This window comes from Limanda limanda, chromosome 1 (genome assembly GCF_963576545.1).
Source record: "Limanda limanda chromosome 1, fLimLim1.1, whole genome shotgun sequence".
Lineage (NCBI taxonomy): Eukaryota > Metazoa > Chordata > Actinopteri > Pleuronectiformes > Pleuronectidae > Limanda > Limanda limanda.
Genome location: NC_083636.1, coordinates 24,204,746 through 24,221,095, shown reverse-complemented (window position 1 = coordinate 24,221,095; position 16,350 = coordinate 24,204,746). Strand labels below are relative to the sequence as shown.

Here is a 16,350-nt window from a genome sequence, read left to right as displayed (position 1 = left end):
AAATGAGTGGGTGCAAGTGTGTGCAGCTATAAACTAGAGCTAATCTAGCTCTAAAAAGGGGGGGGGGGGCGATGCTTGGATTTAAAGGGAAGAAGAGGACATCTCCCATGGTCCTTTGCTGCTACAGTGACGGATGCTGGTTGTCAATATCTTTTCCAGTAGTTTCTGCTGTGACGGTCCTCAGAGGGCGGTGCTGAGAAGTCCTGACTTCAGGTAGGTTTCCTCTGGCACCAAGCTCTGTTTGCTTTCGTCTGACGAGTCCGAAATATGCTGTCGGAGGAGAGAGGGAGAGAAATGTTCCACTTTCACAAACAACTGTACACACACAGTTTGATGAGCAGTGCGCTGACTTCTTACGTGTCTGCGGAAGATTCGGTTCAGCAGGCTGCGTTTGGGGCTGTCAGGGGCCTGGGACCACTCCAGGTCCAGGCTTCGGGTTCCAACTGCGCCAAAAACATTCAGCTCCTTAAAACATCCTGTCTCTATTATCTACAGGGACGAGAGATAGATATTAACTCTGATTCAAACAAAAGAAAAGTTTGATAATACGATGTGTGTGGGAAATGAGCACACCTCATTTTGCCAGGTTATAGGAATGCTGCCTGTGTTGAACTTGGCGTAGAAGTCATCGTCTACTCGGTCCAGACTGACTCCCTTCACTGTAGAAAACTCTTCAATGTCCTGCACATCACTGCAGTACACCTGTCTGGGCTGGAGGAGTAAAAAACAATAACTGTTGTAAACGTTTTATTCACAGCAAACCTACACCCACATGTATTAAAGCTCATCTAAACCTAATCTACAAATTCAGAGCCATAATCACTGATTGTTTTGTATAGATTTGAATTCATTTTGAACTTCAACTACGATTATTATGGATTAAAAAGCCCATTATACATTTTGGGTTAGGACCACCTCAAACAGATAAAAGATATGTACAAAAAGAAGAAAAATATATAAATAGGTTTTTTGTCCTTCAAGACTTTTTTGAGCGTTGAAAAGGTTGAGGATTAGGGTTATGAACAGAGTAGGGGAGACACACATGGCATATGGTCCGACTGACAGGAAGTCAAACTGGGGTCCTCCTTTTTCTGGTCTTTGATGCCAGAATTAAAGAACTTATAAGAAAAAGTGAATAATGTTGGTGGATCTAAACCAGCAAAAGTATTTATATCTTTATGAGGGACTAGGAATTTATAATAATAATTTAATTAGTTATTAACTCTCAATCAAATAAGATTCAGGGTTTAGATGTAATTCCTATGGGAATTCCAAAACCTTGTATAAAGTTTCTGTGTTATTATTGTAATTAGTATTTACTATTAATAAGCATCTCAATTTAAGAAACGTCTGAAACAATTATTAGACAATTATTAACCACAAAGGCGAAGTGTTATTCATTCCCCTAAAAGAGTGGTTTGCTAGAAAGTGGTACCAAATCGAATTGAGTTTTATTACAATCAAAAGTGCATTTGAATAGAAATGCTGCTTATAATTTGCACTGTGTTGTTGTTATTGTTGCATAATGTATCTGAATGCTTCGCCTGTCACTGCCCATGTGAATATGACTCGTGTCTAAACCAATCAGGGTTGGGGTACACCTACATCAGGTGTAAACGGAGGCTGGACGAGTCCCGCCTCCAGCATCCGGAAGTTGATATTTTGGAAGAAAGAATGTGACCGGACTTCCTCTCCCTTTGACCCCTGGCAGCCCAACCTCTGCCTTGGGTCCTTGGTCAGCAGCTACAGCACAAGAGGGTTAGTTTTAAAGCTTAAAGAAAGTTGTATTTGCACTTGATTGAGTTTTGAGCTGTGAAAGCTGTCAGTTGAGCAGCTCTGAGGATTTCTGAGCACCCACCGATGAGCAGAATTCTTTCACCTCCCTGCCGAACTTGACATTATATTCCTCCTGTTGCGTCTGAATCCGTCGCTCCATCTCTGAGGTACCTAGATTCTCTCCTCGGGCTCTGAACGGCGGCAGCCCGGAGGTCATTTCATAAATCAGACAGCCGAGGCCCCACCAGTCTGCACTCATCCCATAATGATCATGGCCGATCACCTCGGGAGCTGAAAACATTATTCAGATTCATAAACTGTCTGCTCTGCTGCAGCCAGCCTGTCAGTTGCACACTTGAACTTGCAGGAGGTGTATTTTCAGTCTATATAGTCTGCAGGTTTCCATCACACCAGCCTTGTTCACCATTAGACCTTAAAAATAAATCCCAGTCACTAAATCTGTTAATCTTTAGTTTACCTTCTTACCGGACTGTTATTTGTTATTTGTTAATATGTTACTAGTATAACTGCAGGAAGAAGAATTTGAATGCTGAAGTTGAAACTGTAAAGAATAGACAACTAAATTCCTTTGAAAACTAAGTCTTCAGAAGAAACAGACTGTCACCATTAATTCCTTCTGTTCAGCTTTCTGTTTGCACCGTCCCCAAACTGAGTCAAACTGCTGCTCTGAACGCACAATACGAACTGCACTTGCTTCATCATTTTGATACTGTAAAACCTTTTAGAAAATAAACAGCAGTAAAATAATGTTAAATAAAACGGATGCTCTATTTATCTAGTCATTCCTTTTCTCGCAGCTCTACCCAAAACTGCCCAAAACTTATATTTTTGCACAAGACTGTTCCAGAGAGTTTTAATAGTGAGTTTAAACATCATGTGGATAACATGCATTTCATTATCGGTTAATTATTTTGTAGCATACACAGTCATTGCGTATTTGTTCGTGAAGAGTGCAGGAAGCCTCGAAGATAAAATATTTCATCATCAGGTGTAATGACAATGTTTTAGGCTCATTGCCATGTTTTGTCACCTTCATCCTATGTGCAACAGTTACAATAATTGTTAAATAGTTTTATACATATTTGGTTTTAACAAGGTCAGAGGAAATGAATACATCATGACCAGGTGGTTTCCCTCCAAATGTAAATTAATGTAATACAAATAATTCTACAGGCATTATTTACCAAAAAATTGTAAAAAGAAAATGATCATTAATTTGGTAAATTGTGCAATTATTATGTAAAGCTTTTCTAGTACAAGCTACTCCAAGCGCTTTACACTGCAGTTTTTTTGCCGTTTTCCCATTTACACACTTGGTTATACAGTTCATCTAGGGCAGCGAAGAGAACAGCACAGTCGCCAGGGGCAATTTAGGGTTCAGCATCTTGCCCAATGACACTGCGGCATGGGAAAACGAGAAGATTGGGATTAAACCGCCGACCTTCTATTTATAGGAACACCCGCCTCCCGCAAGATTTGTGTTTCTATCCCACATTGGTATTTTGTGAATGTTAGGAGTTGAAGATAAGACGCAGATGGTGCCATTAAACCAAATGCAGTAGAAGAGGACACAACAAGATGAGGTAGTTAAAAGAACACCATTCAAAACCAACGGTGGAAAACATGATGGAAATGGGACAAATCTGTTTCATCTCTTTCTAGTTTCATTAGTCTAATCAGCTTTTTTTACACATTTTAATTGATCATTCCTCGTTCATCAACTATACAGAGTCAGTTTTCTGAATGCTTTAGACTGACTGCTCAATTATTACAAACATTTCACTGTGATTGCTGGAGATGAAAAATTAATTCTGGAGTTTGTTTTTTGTTCATAGTGAACATGGCAGTCTAACACAGCTTCTATCCTGGCTCTTGTTCAGTGAAATCAGCCTCTGAGCTCTTTTACTCAGATGGAAACCTCCAGACTAAGGGTCCTAATGGGACTTAGGGTGGACTTCAACATTGCAAGTTTCATACGTACCCATGTAGCCCAGCGTGCCCACTCTTCCTCGCACCAGACTCCCCTCGGAGAGCCTCACAGCCAGGCCCAGGTCAGAGATGCGGATGTGTCCTTCATGGAACAAGTACAAAAGAATCCACTGAGCTGGTTTCGTGGTTGAGATTCTTAGTGTTGTGACGTACTTTCCCTTTTCACCCTGTCAATTGCTGCATCCCTCCCCTCCAGCTACACTGTGATGTGAGGCGGGGGTGTGTGTGCTGGTTCTTAGCATGAATACAAACTCTCTGTTCAGGGCTCTGACTTTCGTGAATGTGTAAACACTAAGGCATCTCATAGAAAGGTGGTTCCACAGGTGCTGAGGTCTCTTAAAATAGACACCACACCTGATTCCCTCTGGCTTTCCCTTCCCCAACCTTCTTCAGTTTGTACTCTTGTCAAAATACCATCCACTGCTTCCTCCTTGGTAGCTGCACCTTGAATCTGATTGGCCGAGTGATTTTCTGGTCGAACTTGAACTATTATCAATCTCGTAATTGAGTCGGATTATAGTTAAAAATAGCCCCAGCAGAAGGTGCTCTGAAACATGTCATCATGTTCCACCTGCACAGCTTGGAATGGGATCTGTAGCAAGGTCATGATTGAGCATTAGTCATTGAGTTACAGTCCAGAACAAACAAAGGGTGTTTACTGTGGCTGTACTTACCGTTGTCATCCAGCAGAATGTTTTCTGGTTTCATATCTCTGTAACACCAGATGCAACATTACTACTCAGTAACCTCCTGAACACAACATGTGGCATTAAGCAGTGCCAATGTGGAAATACACTGACCTGTATAATATGGACTTCTGATGAAGGTGCATCAAACCACAGCAGACTTCTGCAGCGTAGAAACATACTCTGTCTCTCTCCAGGCCGGGAACTCCGATGTTATAAATGTGATACCTCAAGTCCCCACCGCTCATCATGGTCAGAACCATACAGAGGGCGTGCTTGGTCTCATAAGCATAAGCCAGGTTCACCTTAACAGAGGCCGAGAGAAAGTGTAATAATATATATAATAATATATTTAAATAATAATATTAATCACAGAACATTATTACATAAACTGAATTTGTACAGCACTTATGTAAACAATGCTCTTTACAAAATGCATTATGTACATGTTCCTATAAAAATATGATTAATGCAATGATTTCAAAACAGGTAAAGTGCTGGCAAGTCTAATCTCTTCAACAAGGAATTCTAGAGAGTCGATGTCCTCGTGGCAGAAGCCTACTCACTGGAACTACTAGCAAGACTGGATTACTTTGTGTTCCATCACAGCTCAGAGCTTGGCCCTCGGAATGACATCACACACCTGAACAACCCGAGTGGATAGCGTTCCAGTTGCACAGGAACAATGTTTATGTTAGCCAGCTCTCTGTTGTTAGCAAAAGCAGTTCATTATAACGCATTACGTGGCATTTCAAGCACACTAATAGCACTCCTGTAATATTACTCGGGGCCAGACCTTTAAAAGTTATCAAAGAAATCTCAAAATCAATCATTCATTTAATTTACAGTCAATGCAGTGAGCTAAGAATTGGAGAGCTATGAGCCATATGCTTGGTTTTGGTTAAAATGCAAGCAGCAGCGTTCTGCAACAGTTAAAATGTAAAGAAACTGAGGATCGACTGGTGCATGTATATAAGTCCAGGGGTGAGGAGACAAAGGCAAAAGCTTTTATTCTCTGGTTTTGAAATAGTTTTTATAGTTTGAACCCTCCCTTTTTTTTAATAAGCGGAAACATAGGTACACATGACTGACAGGTCCTACTTGTTGCCTAGGCGTTGTCTTTTAAATTGAATGTTCCAACATTAATTAGCTCTGAGCGTCGACTCCTAGTTTTACTCTTGAGATTCACCTGTGAGCGTCTACTCTTAGTTTTACTCTTGAGATTCACCTGTGAAGCTCCTCTTGAGACCTAGATGAAGCTCTACCAGAGTGATGGGAGTGTGGGTAAAGAATCCCAGACATTTAACCAATCAGAGCAGCAGCTCACTTCCTGAAGAGGAGACTGACGGGAGAACGCCCGCCAAACAAACAGGAACTGAAGGGGCTGCAGATAAGGCATCACTAATGAAGCATGCAGCACATTGGTGATGTCAGTAGGAGGCAGGCTTAAGGCAGTTCTTGAAAGCAACCAAATATTTAATATTTATATTTTATTTTATGTTATTTAAAGATTATCTGTACCTGATCCCTTACTTTTTCTAGAGTGGCACACACAGTAGAGTACACACTGTGACCAAGAAATGTAAGTGAAAGAAAAGTGAAAGAATACATGTCATTATCTGTAGTTTTTGTGTTATACTGCTGACAAACAAACAAGCCAACTGACAGGGCCAAAAACAGCACCCCTATGGCTCCTAGGTAAAAATTGAGGGTCCACATTTGTTCCAATACTGTAGTATTATCTTGTATTCATCAATCGATCTTAAACACAAATCTCTTAAGTTTACTACAGAATCAAAGAAATTGGCCTTGACCTTCCAGTACTTTAGAATCAGACTCATCCTTCCAAATGTGGGTTTGAAAGCTTAGTGTATATCACATAAAAAGCAAGCAGGCAACAGGGGAACGGATCCAACAGCCAGAACACAAGTGTAGTAATCTCACCACAAATCGACTGACCAATCCTTCAAGTATCCGTTTCTCATTGAGAGCCATGGCCTCCCCTCGCCGCTTCTTCACATGGGTCTTCTCCAGCTTCTTGCAGGCGTACATCATTCCTGTGGATCGCACCTGACAAGCCCACACCTGGAGAGGAAACAGAGACTCTAACAGGGTCAAATCTGCTGAGAAAATGATGTTGGGAATGAAAAATGGAAGCTGTTGAAAGTTTGGGGGAAATAAAACGATTTTCTCAGACTTGACAAAGTTCCTCCAGAGTCACCAAGTGCACACGGACTCAGAACGTAATGCAGAAATTTATTGATTTTCTCACATTAAGAGAAGACAGCGCTGCTGCATGGGTCTGTGAACTGTGATGAAAATAACATCCCCTAATACAAAATTCCAAATTTTTTGGACTTAATTGAAAGTCACTGTGTAGATTAACAGGGGTTCTGGTACAGGGTGACAGGTTGGTGTGTTTGAAGGCAAGCTATCAGGTCAGCTGACTGTAACTTCTCAGTTCCTTGTTAAAACAACATTTTATCTGAGAGACTTTCTTGATTTTACCTCAATTTATATATTCTTTGAGCTGTCTTTCTGAACAGTTAATAACTGTAGTCTGTTAAATCTGAGGAGTCCATGACTGTTTGATTGTGGCCTTCTGATTAACATAAAGTATAAGTAAAGTTGATCATTTTTATCATAGTTTTTTTCAAAAGCAGACATTTCAAATTAGGGACAGATAAAGCATAAGCTCTCTTAGTTTGTAGATGCCACCAGATTTAAATGAGAGCATGTTTTTTGATTGGGGTGAACAGACCCTGAAATCCATAACAGAGAGTGATGTTATACTTAAAGTGATGTGACTGTGACTTACCTCTCCAAACCCGCCTTTCCCCAGAAGTCTGTACTGTCTGAATTTATGCTTGCTGATGGGCTCCCTTAAAGAAAAAGGACAGCTTGTCTTCATTCACACAGAGTCTGAAGAAGATGTGTGAGCTAAATGCTACAGAGAATCAACAGTAATTACAGTGGAGTTCATCAAGTGCAAGCGGATGAACCAGCCACATGCACAACCACACACAGGATGTTCTGTGTCATGCTTCCTCTGGCGGGTGAACACACATACACACACACACAATCACACACACACACACACACACACACACACACACACACACACACACACACACACACACACACACACACACACACACACACTGACCTCTCCAACATCTTCCACTGCAGAAAACGGTCAAAGAACATGCTCTCCTGGTATAGTTTGAAGGCCTCTCCACTCAGGTGTTTGTGTAGGTCTCTGATCCATGAAATAGAGAGTTAAGTTATTATACCCTAAAAATCACAGGCACGTATACACAACAGCACAGGGAGTGTGAGTGGACTCACTCCCTGCAGTCATGGAAGATGTCCCTACAGGGATCCAGCTCCAGTCTCTGGATGCTTCTCTGTTCATGGCTCAGCAGTGTGGGTACACACTGATACGACTGAAAGGACAAGGAAGACCCAGTTAATAGTATTGGTACTTTGGAAAATGAGTGGCAATTTTAATGATACTTTGTTGTGTTAATATCCAGCTAATTCAAATTTGAATTTGATTTTAATTTATACTTTAGTTAGTTATTCTGGAGATAAACCATGTTCATAAACATATATATCTAGTAAAGACGCGTGACGTCATGCCGTTGTCACACCTGACTCGTGAGGAATCTCTGAATGATGCTGATGCCAAACTCTCTTCTCTCATCGTCCGACTTTGTGTCAAAGATGTCCTAAAAAGTGACAAAGAAGAAGAAGATAAAGATTTAGGGAAACAGAGTCTGTATACACAGCACAAACTTATCACATCACACGCTTGACTAACATCAGACAGCCTGCTTCAAATGTAACGACTTCAGAACTCAACATATCTTTTCATGGAGCTTATCTCAACAAAACACGTCCTTTATGTAACTTTTTCCTGCAAAATATTATCATTTTGATGCTTCATCCAAATGTTGCCCACTTCTTTTTGTAGATATTTATTTGAATACAGATTCTGAAATTCACAGATGAAGGCAAGTCTCAGACCCATGTTCTCTTTTGAATTTAATTTAGAACACAATTTTCCAATGCAGTATCAAATTAAAACATTTGTGAGTCACATTGTAAATTGTAACTCTTGTTGTCTTGTGAACCAGTCTCTCCAGTAAACACCAGTTTAAGCCTTACGTGACAGCCTCCTTTATGCTCGCTGCAAATTATTTAATCAAATGTTTCCTTATACTACTTCCTCCCCGCTCAGTATTCCAGTAATGCAGTTTACTGGTGCGTGGCCACGTTAGAAAAAAATCAATCCCTGCGCATATTGTATTTCACTGAGAACCCTTTCAACTAAAAGGCTTTCCTCACCTTTTCTGGACTTCTGTTGCCTTACATTTGTTTCAAAGCCTTGTCGCCATTTCTGGTTAATAACGTAAAGGGAGTGTAGATTTTTTTTGGTTTGGTGTATTTTGGCTTTTTGTAATTGCAAGTAATTGTGTTCTAAAATGTGCTCGGATTAGATCTCGGTTTCTCTGTATTTCCTATAATACAAATCCTATAAATACGTTTTGCCACGAAAGTTGCCATAGTTGAAAATGTACCAGTGCATCCAGGAGGGACATGTAGTTCTGCACATCAGGACGACTCCGACAGAAGAGCTGGAAAAGTTTCTTGCCAATAGGCTGGTTCACACATAGACTGTGATAGTCTCGTTCTGTCGGAGAAAATTAAACGTGTGGAGTAATCACGCAACAAAACTGATCATGTGATGATAACAGAAGAACAAAACAAACAGAAATGCATTGGTGCACATACCAATGCTCATGGCCAGGTCCACACACTGACTTATGTGAGGAAAGCGAAGCATCTCTCTCCATTTCCAGCTTCTGCCTTTACTCCTTCCACCTGCAAGCAGACACAGAGACAGACACATACATACACACACACACACAGACACACACACAGATACACACAGACAGACACACACACAGAGACAGACACAGACAGACACACAGATACACACAGACAGACACACACAGGCAGACAGACAGCGAATGTGAAAATATGTTGTGATATTGTAAAAAAGAAATGACCTAAGTAATGAACAATAACTCAGACTGACATCTGTAATGTTTCAGAAACATGCACACGTACATGCGTGCGCCCGGCCCTTCAGGTTTCAAACAATAGCCGGTTCAACTACAGTGAATGAGCTATTAATAGCTCTGGGAACAGGTAAGCAAAGCCTGTGGGACCGCATTACTCTGCAACTTACTTCCATCTTTAGATGGCCTCAAAGATACCACTGGAAGATTGCATCTACATTTGCAAGTCAAAGGTATCGGCACGGTTTAACATTTCTCTTTTAATGAAGACTGAGATTTTTCTCCTACAGGGTTTGACTGTGCTGCTTTCGACTTGGTTTTTGTTCAGGAAACCCCACAGGACGTGCAGTGTTCACAGAAGATAAACAGGGACAGAAACTACAAATGTAAAAAAAAAAAAAAATGCTGTGGTAAAAAATGACACCAACATTTGCATGGATTCATAACAGAGACCTAGAAGTCAGCAGTTGTGATCAGTTTCATCATCCCTCATCATTCAGCACCTTGTTGGCTGACTGTCCTCAGATCACCTGACCAAAACACAACTACAAAGGAAGCATTGACCTCTGGGCTCCTGACAAAGATTATGTGATGACACTGAGCAGTTGTCATCCTTTAACACTCTATCACATGACGTCTGAGCTGAGATACTGAACTTTCGAATAGTTTCTGATAAATTATTAAGGTTTTTAAGGTTTTTTAAATGAACTCTTACCTTCCCTGGCTTTGATAAGAGCACTGTTTGCCACCATGCTTTCAATCTCCATGGAGGAGTGTGTGTCTGTTTTGAGTTAAGTTGTCCTTGTCTATTTGTCCCAAGACAGCAGCACAATCCAGTCTTCATGCACTGTCTGTAAATAGCAGCAGTCCTGTTGGTTGAGTTGGAGTGATGAGGTGTGTCATTTAGCTGCTACCTGCAGTCCCTGTGACTCACTAATGAATGGAGAAGCAGGTGTATGCACTTTTTTTGCTCAACAGTGAAATAACGAAAGGACGCTCCCATGTTATGGAGGCGGGACAAACACTGCAGAACGCTTTTCATCGGTGTTAAATAATAAATAAATTAAAAGGTTTATATGTTACTGAGAAGGGGGGAGATACTTAGGCCGATTTGCCCTGATCATGATTTTGGAAAATGTGTGAGCATTTTTCACCATTTTCTTATTTGATACAATTTTTTTGCGGTTGTCCAATTCACGTCAATTCAATTCAATTTTATTTGTATAGCCCTAAATCATAACATGCATTATCTCAAGGCACATAGCATAGTAAGGTTGAGATCTTGCAAAGTTATAGATAAACTCTACAGTTCCCACAAGAGCAAACAGTTTGGCAACTGTGGAGAGAAAAAAAACTCCCTCATCTTCCACTGAGCAGAGAGTTGGCAGTTCAATCTCAGTCTGTGCCTTTACGTGTGCCAAAGTGTCCTTGGGCAAGACATTGATTGTTCCTGGTGGCTGTTCCAGCAGCATGTGAGTGATGAATGAAAGAGAAAGTGCTGCACTGAGACGCACTCTATGAATGTGTGTGTGAATGGGTTAAAGGCTCTATTCTACTGTAAAGAGCCCCAATACTAGGAAGAGCGATATAATTACAGACCATTTCATTGGTGGCAGCATTATGTCCTCAGCTGGTCTGTGCCTTTCAGGTGAATGCAATATGTTCTTGAGGAAATTTCCTTACATTTGGCACAAACCTTTTGGTCAAAGGTTAAGGTTAACGTGGCCTCACAGAACCAGCTTTTGGCTTTGTGAAGAAGTCAGGGAAGTTTGGGTTAGGTTTGTTAGATTTGGTGTAAATGTTCAGTTTGACACAAAGATGAACTGAGTAGATTTCAGTGGATGTAAGATCACAGTCACTCTGCTGTCACAACACATGGGAGCTAGCTCTGTTTTTCAGTACCTGCTGTGTCAGTGACCTTTTATTGACAACACACAGACACACACAAACCTTGCAGTCATACAGGTCTACAGAATATGGTAATGTGGTATGTTGTGTTATGATCAGTCATAATTAGCACCATAATTATTTCTTTCTCGAGTTATGGCCAAAAACATTAGTGTACATTTGTGCACATGTGAGTAAGCTACATATTGAGCTTTGACCACCAAAATCGAATCAGTATGTGAGTGAGGGGGCTCCACAGAGGATCAGTCAGCCCAGGGGAGAGCTGTTAGTTGACTGATCCTCATGTTTAAAAGGCAGCGACTGATCTGCCTTGGGAGAACACTCGGAGACTGGAGAACACTCGGAGAGACTGGAGAACACTTGGACAGACTCAGAGACACAGAGACTGAGCTGCAAAGTGCAGGAACTTTGAGTTTGGCTTTTGAATTTATGTTTTCATTTAAAGTATGCTGAAAAGCAACACCCTAGTCTCTGGGTGTGTGTGGGAGAGCCCCGTGGCATGGTCTACTGCCGCACAAACATTCCTCCAAGCTTGTGACCTGGTTAAATTTGAAGAAATTCCTTTGACGCACTACTGTGACATCACGTTCATGAACAGTCTGGCAGTCACACAGGTGGACAGAAAGGTTGTTGACGACACACTCCATACACGGACCGTTCAAGATTCAAGAGTTTATTATCAAAAATACAACAACAACATAAAGCAGTCGCTGGCAATGAAATGCTTGAGTCACAGGCTCTCTTCTAGCAATGCTCAAAGTATTACAACAAAAAAAAAAAAATTGAAAAAAATTTGAATAAAAAAGTATAAAATAGAATATAACAATTTTAAAATAGAAAAAAAAAAAATATATATAAATATATTTATATATATATACCTGAAGAAAAAAAGAAAAAGAAGTGCAAATATGCCACGGTGCTGGTTTAGTGGAGTTATTGCAGATTGGAGGAGTTTAAAAGTGCATCCCCCCTCACCAGAAGTGATCCTCAAGGTGTTTTTCAGTGACGGTGCAGCTGGAAATCTGAGTCGGTTTCTCATCACGCTGCTGCTTTGCCTCGGTTGCTTTGCCTCGACCTGTTGTCTTTGTTGTACTTTACATTTCGTTCTGCTATTACGTTGAGATACTTTGTCTGTTTTGCCTTGGCTCATTAAAGCATCACGTCAGAGTCCTTTACTGGGTTAAGTGCAAGCCTTTTAACAGTGTGCATATGAGTGGGGTTTGTCGCCTTTTTGTTTTGGTTTGGATTATATGTGTCTGCTTAATTTGTGGGTATTTATTATTTCCTGTTCCCTTTGTTATGTCCCCTGTGTGTGTGTCTGTGTGAGGACGTGAGTGCACGTGTGATCGGGGTGACTCTCCTTGGGATACCACTCCTCCTTTACTAGTCTGCCTCTCCACTGGTAAGCCCCAGCCCTGGACCACTCTTCCCCCCTTCCTATGTGTGAATGGCGTGATGGCTCTTTTAATGACTTAAATCGTGATTTGAAATAAAAGTTTTGGGATGGAACCACGTCTCATGCTCCTTAGAATACTGAACCTGAGTGCTGTATGGTTATTAGTATTGGTTGGAAGGGTTAGACTATACATGAACACTTTTTGAAAACAGATGAAACATTTTTCTCCGTTTCTGATCCATTTCTGATTCATGCTAAAACCATTTGGTATCCATCCTTCATATAGGGTGGCAATGGATACTGCATCTTTTCATTGTCTTTTCGAACTGTCTGAAGATGGTACCGGGGAAAGAATTCTGCTACGTGCTTTGACACCAGAAAATGAACAGTATCATTTGTTATCAAAGTATGCAGTAGTTCACCAAACTCTACAGAGTCTATGTTCCCTGTGAAAAGGAATTGTACTTTTTATTGTGTGATGTCCCCATGTACAACATTTCTGCTGTGACCTTTGTGCTGGTCTCAGTGGAGCCAAATGGTGTGACTGCATCTTGAATGGCTTGAATGTACAGCACTGGGTAAAATGGAGAACCACCTTTAACTTGCAAGACAGTGGCCAAATGATCCTGCTGATAGATAAGCCATTTGGTGCCTTTCACAGACAGTAAAGCAGAGGTTCTTGAAATTCTTGAATTTCCTTGCACATCTCTTGAGATAACTTTGCTTACTTTCAGAGCGCATTGTCCACAGTCTGATCAAGGGATCACATTTCAGAGTCTGTGCTGGGTAATGGCGCAAGTAGCTCTCGTTTCAGGTTAATTTCTGGGAATAGAGCTTTTCTGGATATTCTTGAATAAGAACATCAAGGTTTGTAACTTGAGACCCTGAGATTTTTTGAGCACTAATCATGTGCACAATATCTCTCAGCTGCCACACATCATCTAATGTATCCCTCACTCTGTCACCTATACTGAGGGCTGGCCTCTCTTGGCTTTATCGAATTATCAGTGGCGAAGTATTTGAACTGTTGAGTGAATGGATTGAGAGTGGAGTTAGTGAACCATGCCTTTTTCTTTATTAAAAAAAATTCTGTTCTCATCTCTCCCTAAAACATTTTCTTAGGCTCCACATAGTTTTTTAAGACTGGTCACGTTAGTATGCCGTCCTCATTGGCCCTGTATGACCCATCAGATCAGATCCCCTGACAGACTCAGAAACGTTGGTGATGTCTTCATTTGATAACAATGTCTTTTTTTTTAACACTGAAGTAAGTTTTCTCAAACTATATCCCTGAGCCAACTCATGGATGTTTTGCATCTCCTCAACCATGTTATCTATGGTCAAAGCAAGTAATAGAAATTTGCAATTTCAAGTAGAAAAACTGATGTTTCTAAGAAAAAGATCACTGAAATTTTTGGACATATCCATATCACATTCATCCGTGGCCAAGTCTGCACCTGCCTCATGTGCTTGAGGGCAAAAGTCATCTGATTAATTTGAAGCAGACGTTGACTGAGATGTATTTTCCCATTAATTTAACAAAGGTTGGAGTTTTCCCACTAAAAATGTGTGTTTTCTGCATATTGTAACTGTAAATTTCAAAGTGGTGTATTATTTCTTGGTTAAGCAGAGTTTAATGTATCTATTACAATAATATTCTATTTTACATTTTGCTGTAAAACATACATTCTACTAATATTTTTAACATTGTAGGTCCAATTGTTTCCATTGTTGTTCCATGACCCTCACATAAAAATACACTCATTCACAATCATTCATTCGTATATTACTGTTACAACAGTTACAAACAGTTACAAACACACACCCCCCCTAAAAAAAATAGGTAGATTCTCCCACCTAGTGGAAACATAACACCATTGCAGTTTGTCATCTGCTTTACGTTTGCTTGTCTCCAAATGTTTTATTATGCCTCCACGTCAGCGACAGCCAGTGGCTGGAAGCATTATGATTTTGGGTTGTCTGCCCATCTCTCCGTCCAATTCCTGTGAACATGATATCTCAATAATTCTCGCATTGCCTGTTATATGGCGCTTATCTATTGTAAATCTAATGACAAGGCTGATAGCACTTTGAAACACACATTAACTCTAACAAGAGCAAAGGTGAGTTGACTGGACCATGTGTGGTTGAAATAGTCTGAAGCAAGGTGTGGAGGCTGAGAACTAGACTCAACTGATCTAAACCATGGCCGAGTACAGGGGTTGAGCCACTGATGAAAGACTTTCCAGAGTTAAGTAGAATATAACACATAATGTATAACTAAAAATGTTTTTTTAAATAGTTGTTGAATGTGAATGTTTCCATTTATTCCCATGTGTACCATTATTCTCTGGAACAAGCACAGCAGCACCTGCAGGAGATATGTCAGTTCACATTTCCGAAAAGACCAGTGTTGGGTGGTCATGTATCCCAGATTGGAAGCCAGTGGTGTAGACAATAAACTTCATTGTTGAGATCCCAATTATGGCTACCTTGAAGTAGAATTTAAAGGTTCAGTGTGTCAAATTTAGGCACATTTAGCAGTGAAGTTGCATGTTGCAGCTGAATCTCACATGAAAGAGAACCTGTGGTAGCTTTCAGTTGTCATAATAACTCAAAAGGTGGTTATTTTGATCAGTCTGGGCTACTGTGAAAAACATGGCAGCCTCCTTAGAGAGGACCTGCTCCCAATATAAATATAAGTATTTTAATAGAAAGCAAAAGGATTATTATATATTCAATTACCGCCAATAGATCTCTTTCACCTAAATATTACACACTGAACCTTTAATTATATACACAATCTTTTGCTTGTTCAGTTTTCCATCCATGCTTCTCCTTATGCACATTATTCTTTTTCACACTTCTACAGTTCCAGTGACGTTGATAGTGGATGATGGAAACTTCAAAAACTAAGTTTACTAAGAAAACATTTAAACAGTGACTTGCATCAGGAATGTGGAAAGTGTTGGTGACGCGTGTCACCAGTGTTCCTTTCATGTGGGAAAATTGAAATGCCAGCCGATTACCAAGTTTTCTGTTTCTTGTGTAAATGGAAGATCTCAGCCAGAGTGGAAGCTGTGTCGAACTGATAATAAGCCATGTTAAGGCCAAACATTTCCTCACTTTAAAAGAGTAGTTGTGTCTGTATATGGGCTCACATTAGGATCAATATGATTTTGAGCCTATAAAGTAATGATTCTAAATATTCCCAAAACTCTGTTGTTCTGAATTAACTGTTGTAAAACCTGTAGCATAAATCTGCATGAGAATTTCAAGACTGTGTTGTGTCGATGATTAGAAAATATTTGCAGGGTGGGAACTGTCTGATTATATTTTACTCTGCTCAATAACTCTGTGACTATTTAAACTGGAATGACTCAAATTTTATATATTTAAACCCCCTAAATGCTTCATTATAATTTATAGATATGATCATTAACTCAAAATTACCATTAAAGAGAAGTAGTGATGGTGCATCACCCCT

General features: G+C 40.3%; 1 protein-coding gene across 1 annotated transcript; it reads right to left on the bottom strand.

Annotated features, from left to right (window-relative positions):
* Positions 1-180: 180 nt before the first annotated feature.
* Positions 181-10,326, bottom strand: LOC133007149 (G protein-coupled receptor kinase 5-like). Its single transcript, XM_061075714.1, has 16 exons — positions 10,275-10,326; positions 9,270-9,359; positions 9,056-9,168; positions 8,126-8,203; positions 7,821-7,918; positions 7,639-7,731; positions 7,291-7,354; positions 6,417-6,557; positions 4,587-4,777; positions 4,461-4,498; positions 3,779-3,868; positions 1,859-2,067; positions 1,606-1,743; positions 574-711; positions 358-489; positions 181-270 (listed from the first exon to the last, which is right to left on the bottom strand). Exons 1-16 carry the CDS (start codon positions 10,324-10,326, stop codon positions 181-183), a joined length of 1,755 nt encoding a protein of 584 aa, XP_060931697.1.
* Positions 10,327-16,350: the final 6,024 nt, after the last annotated feature.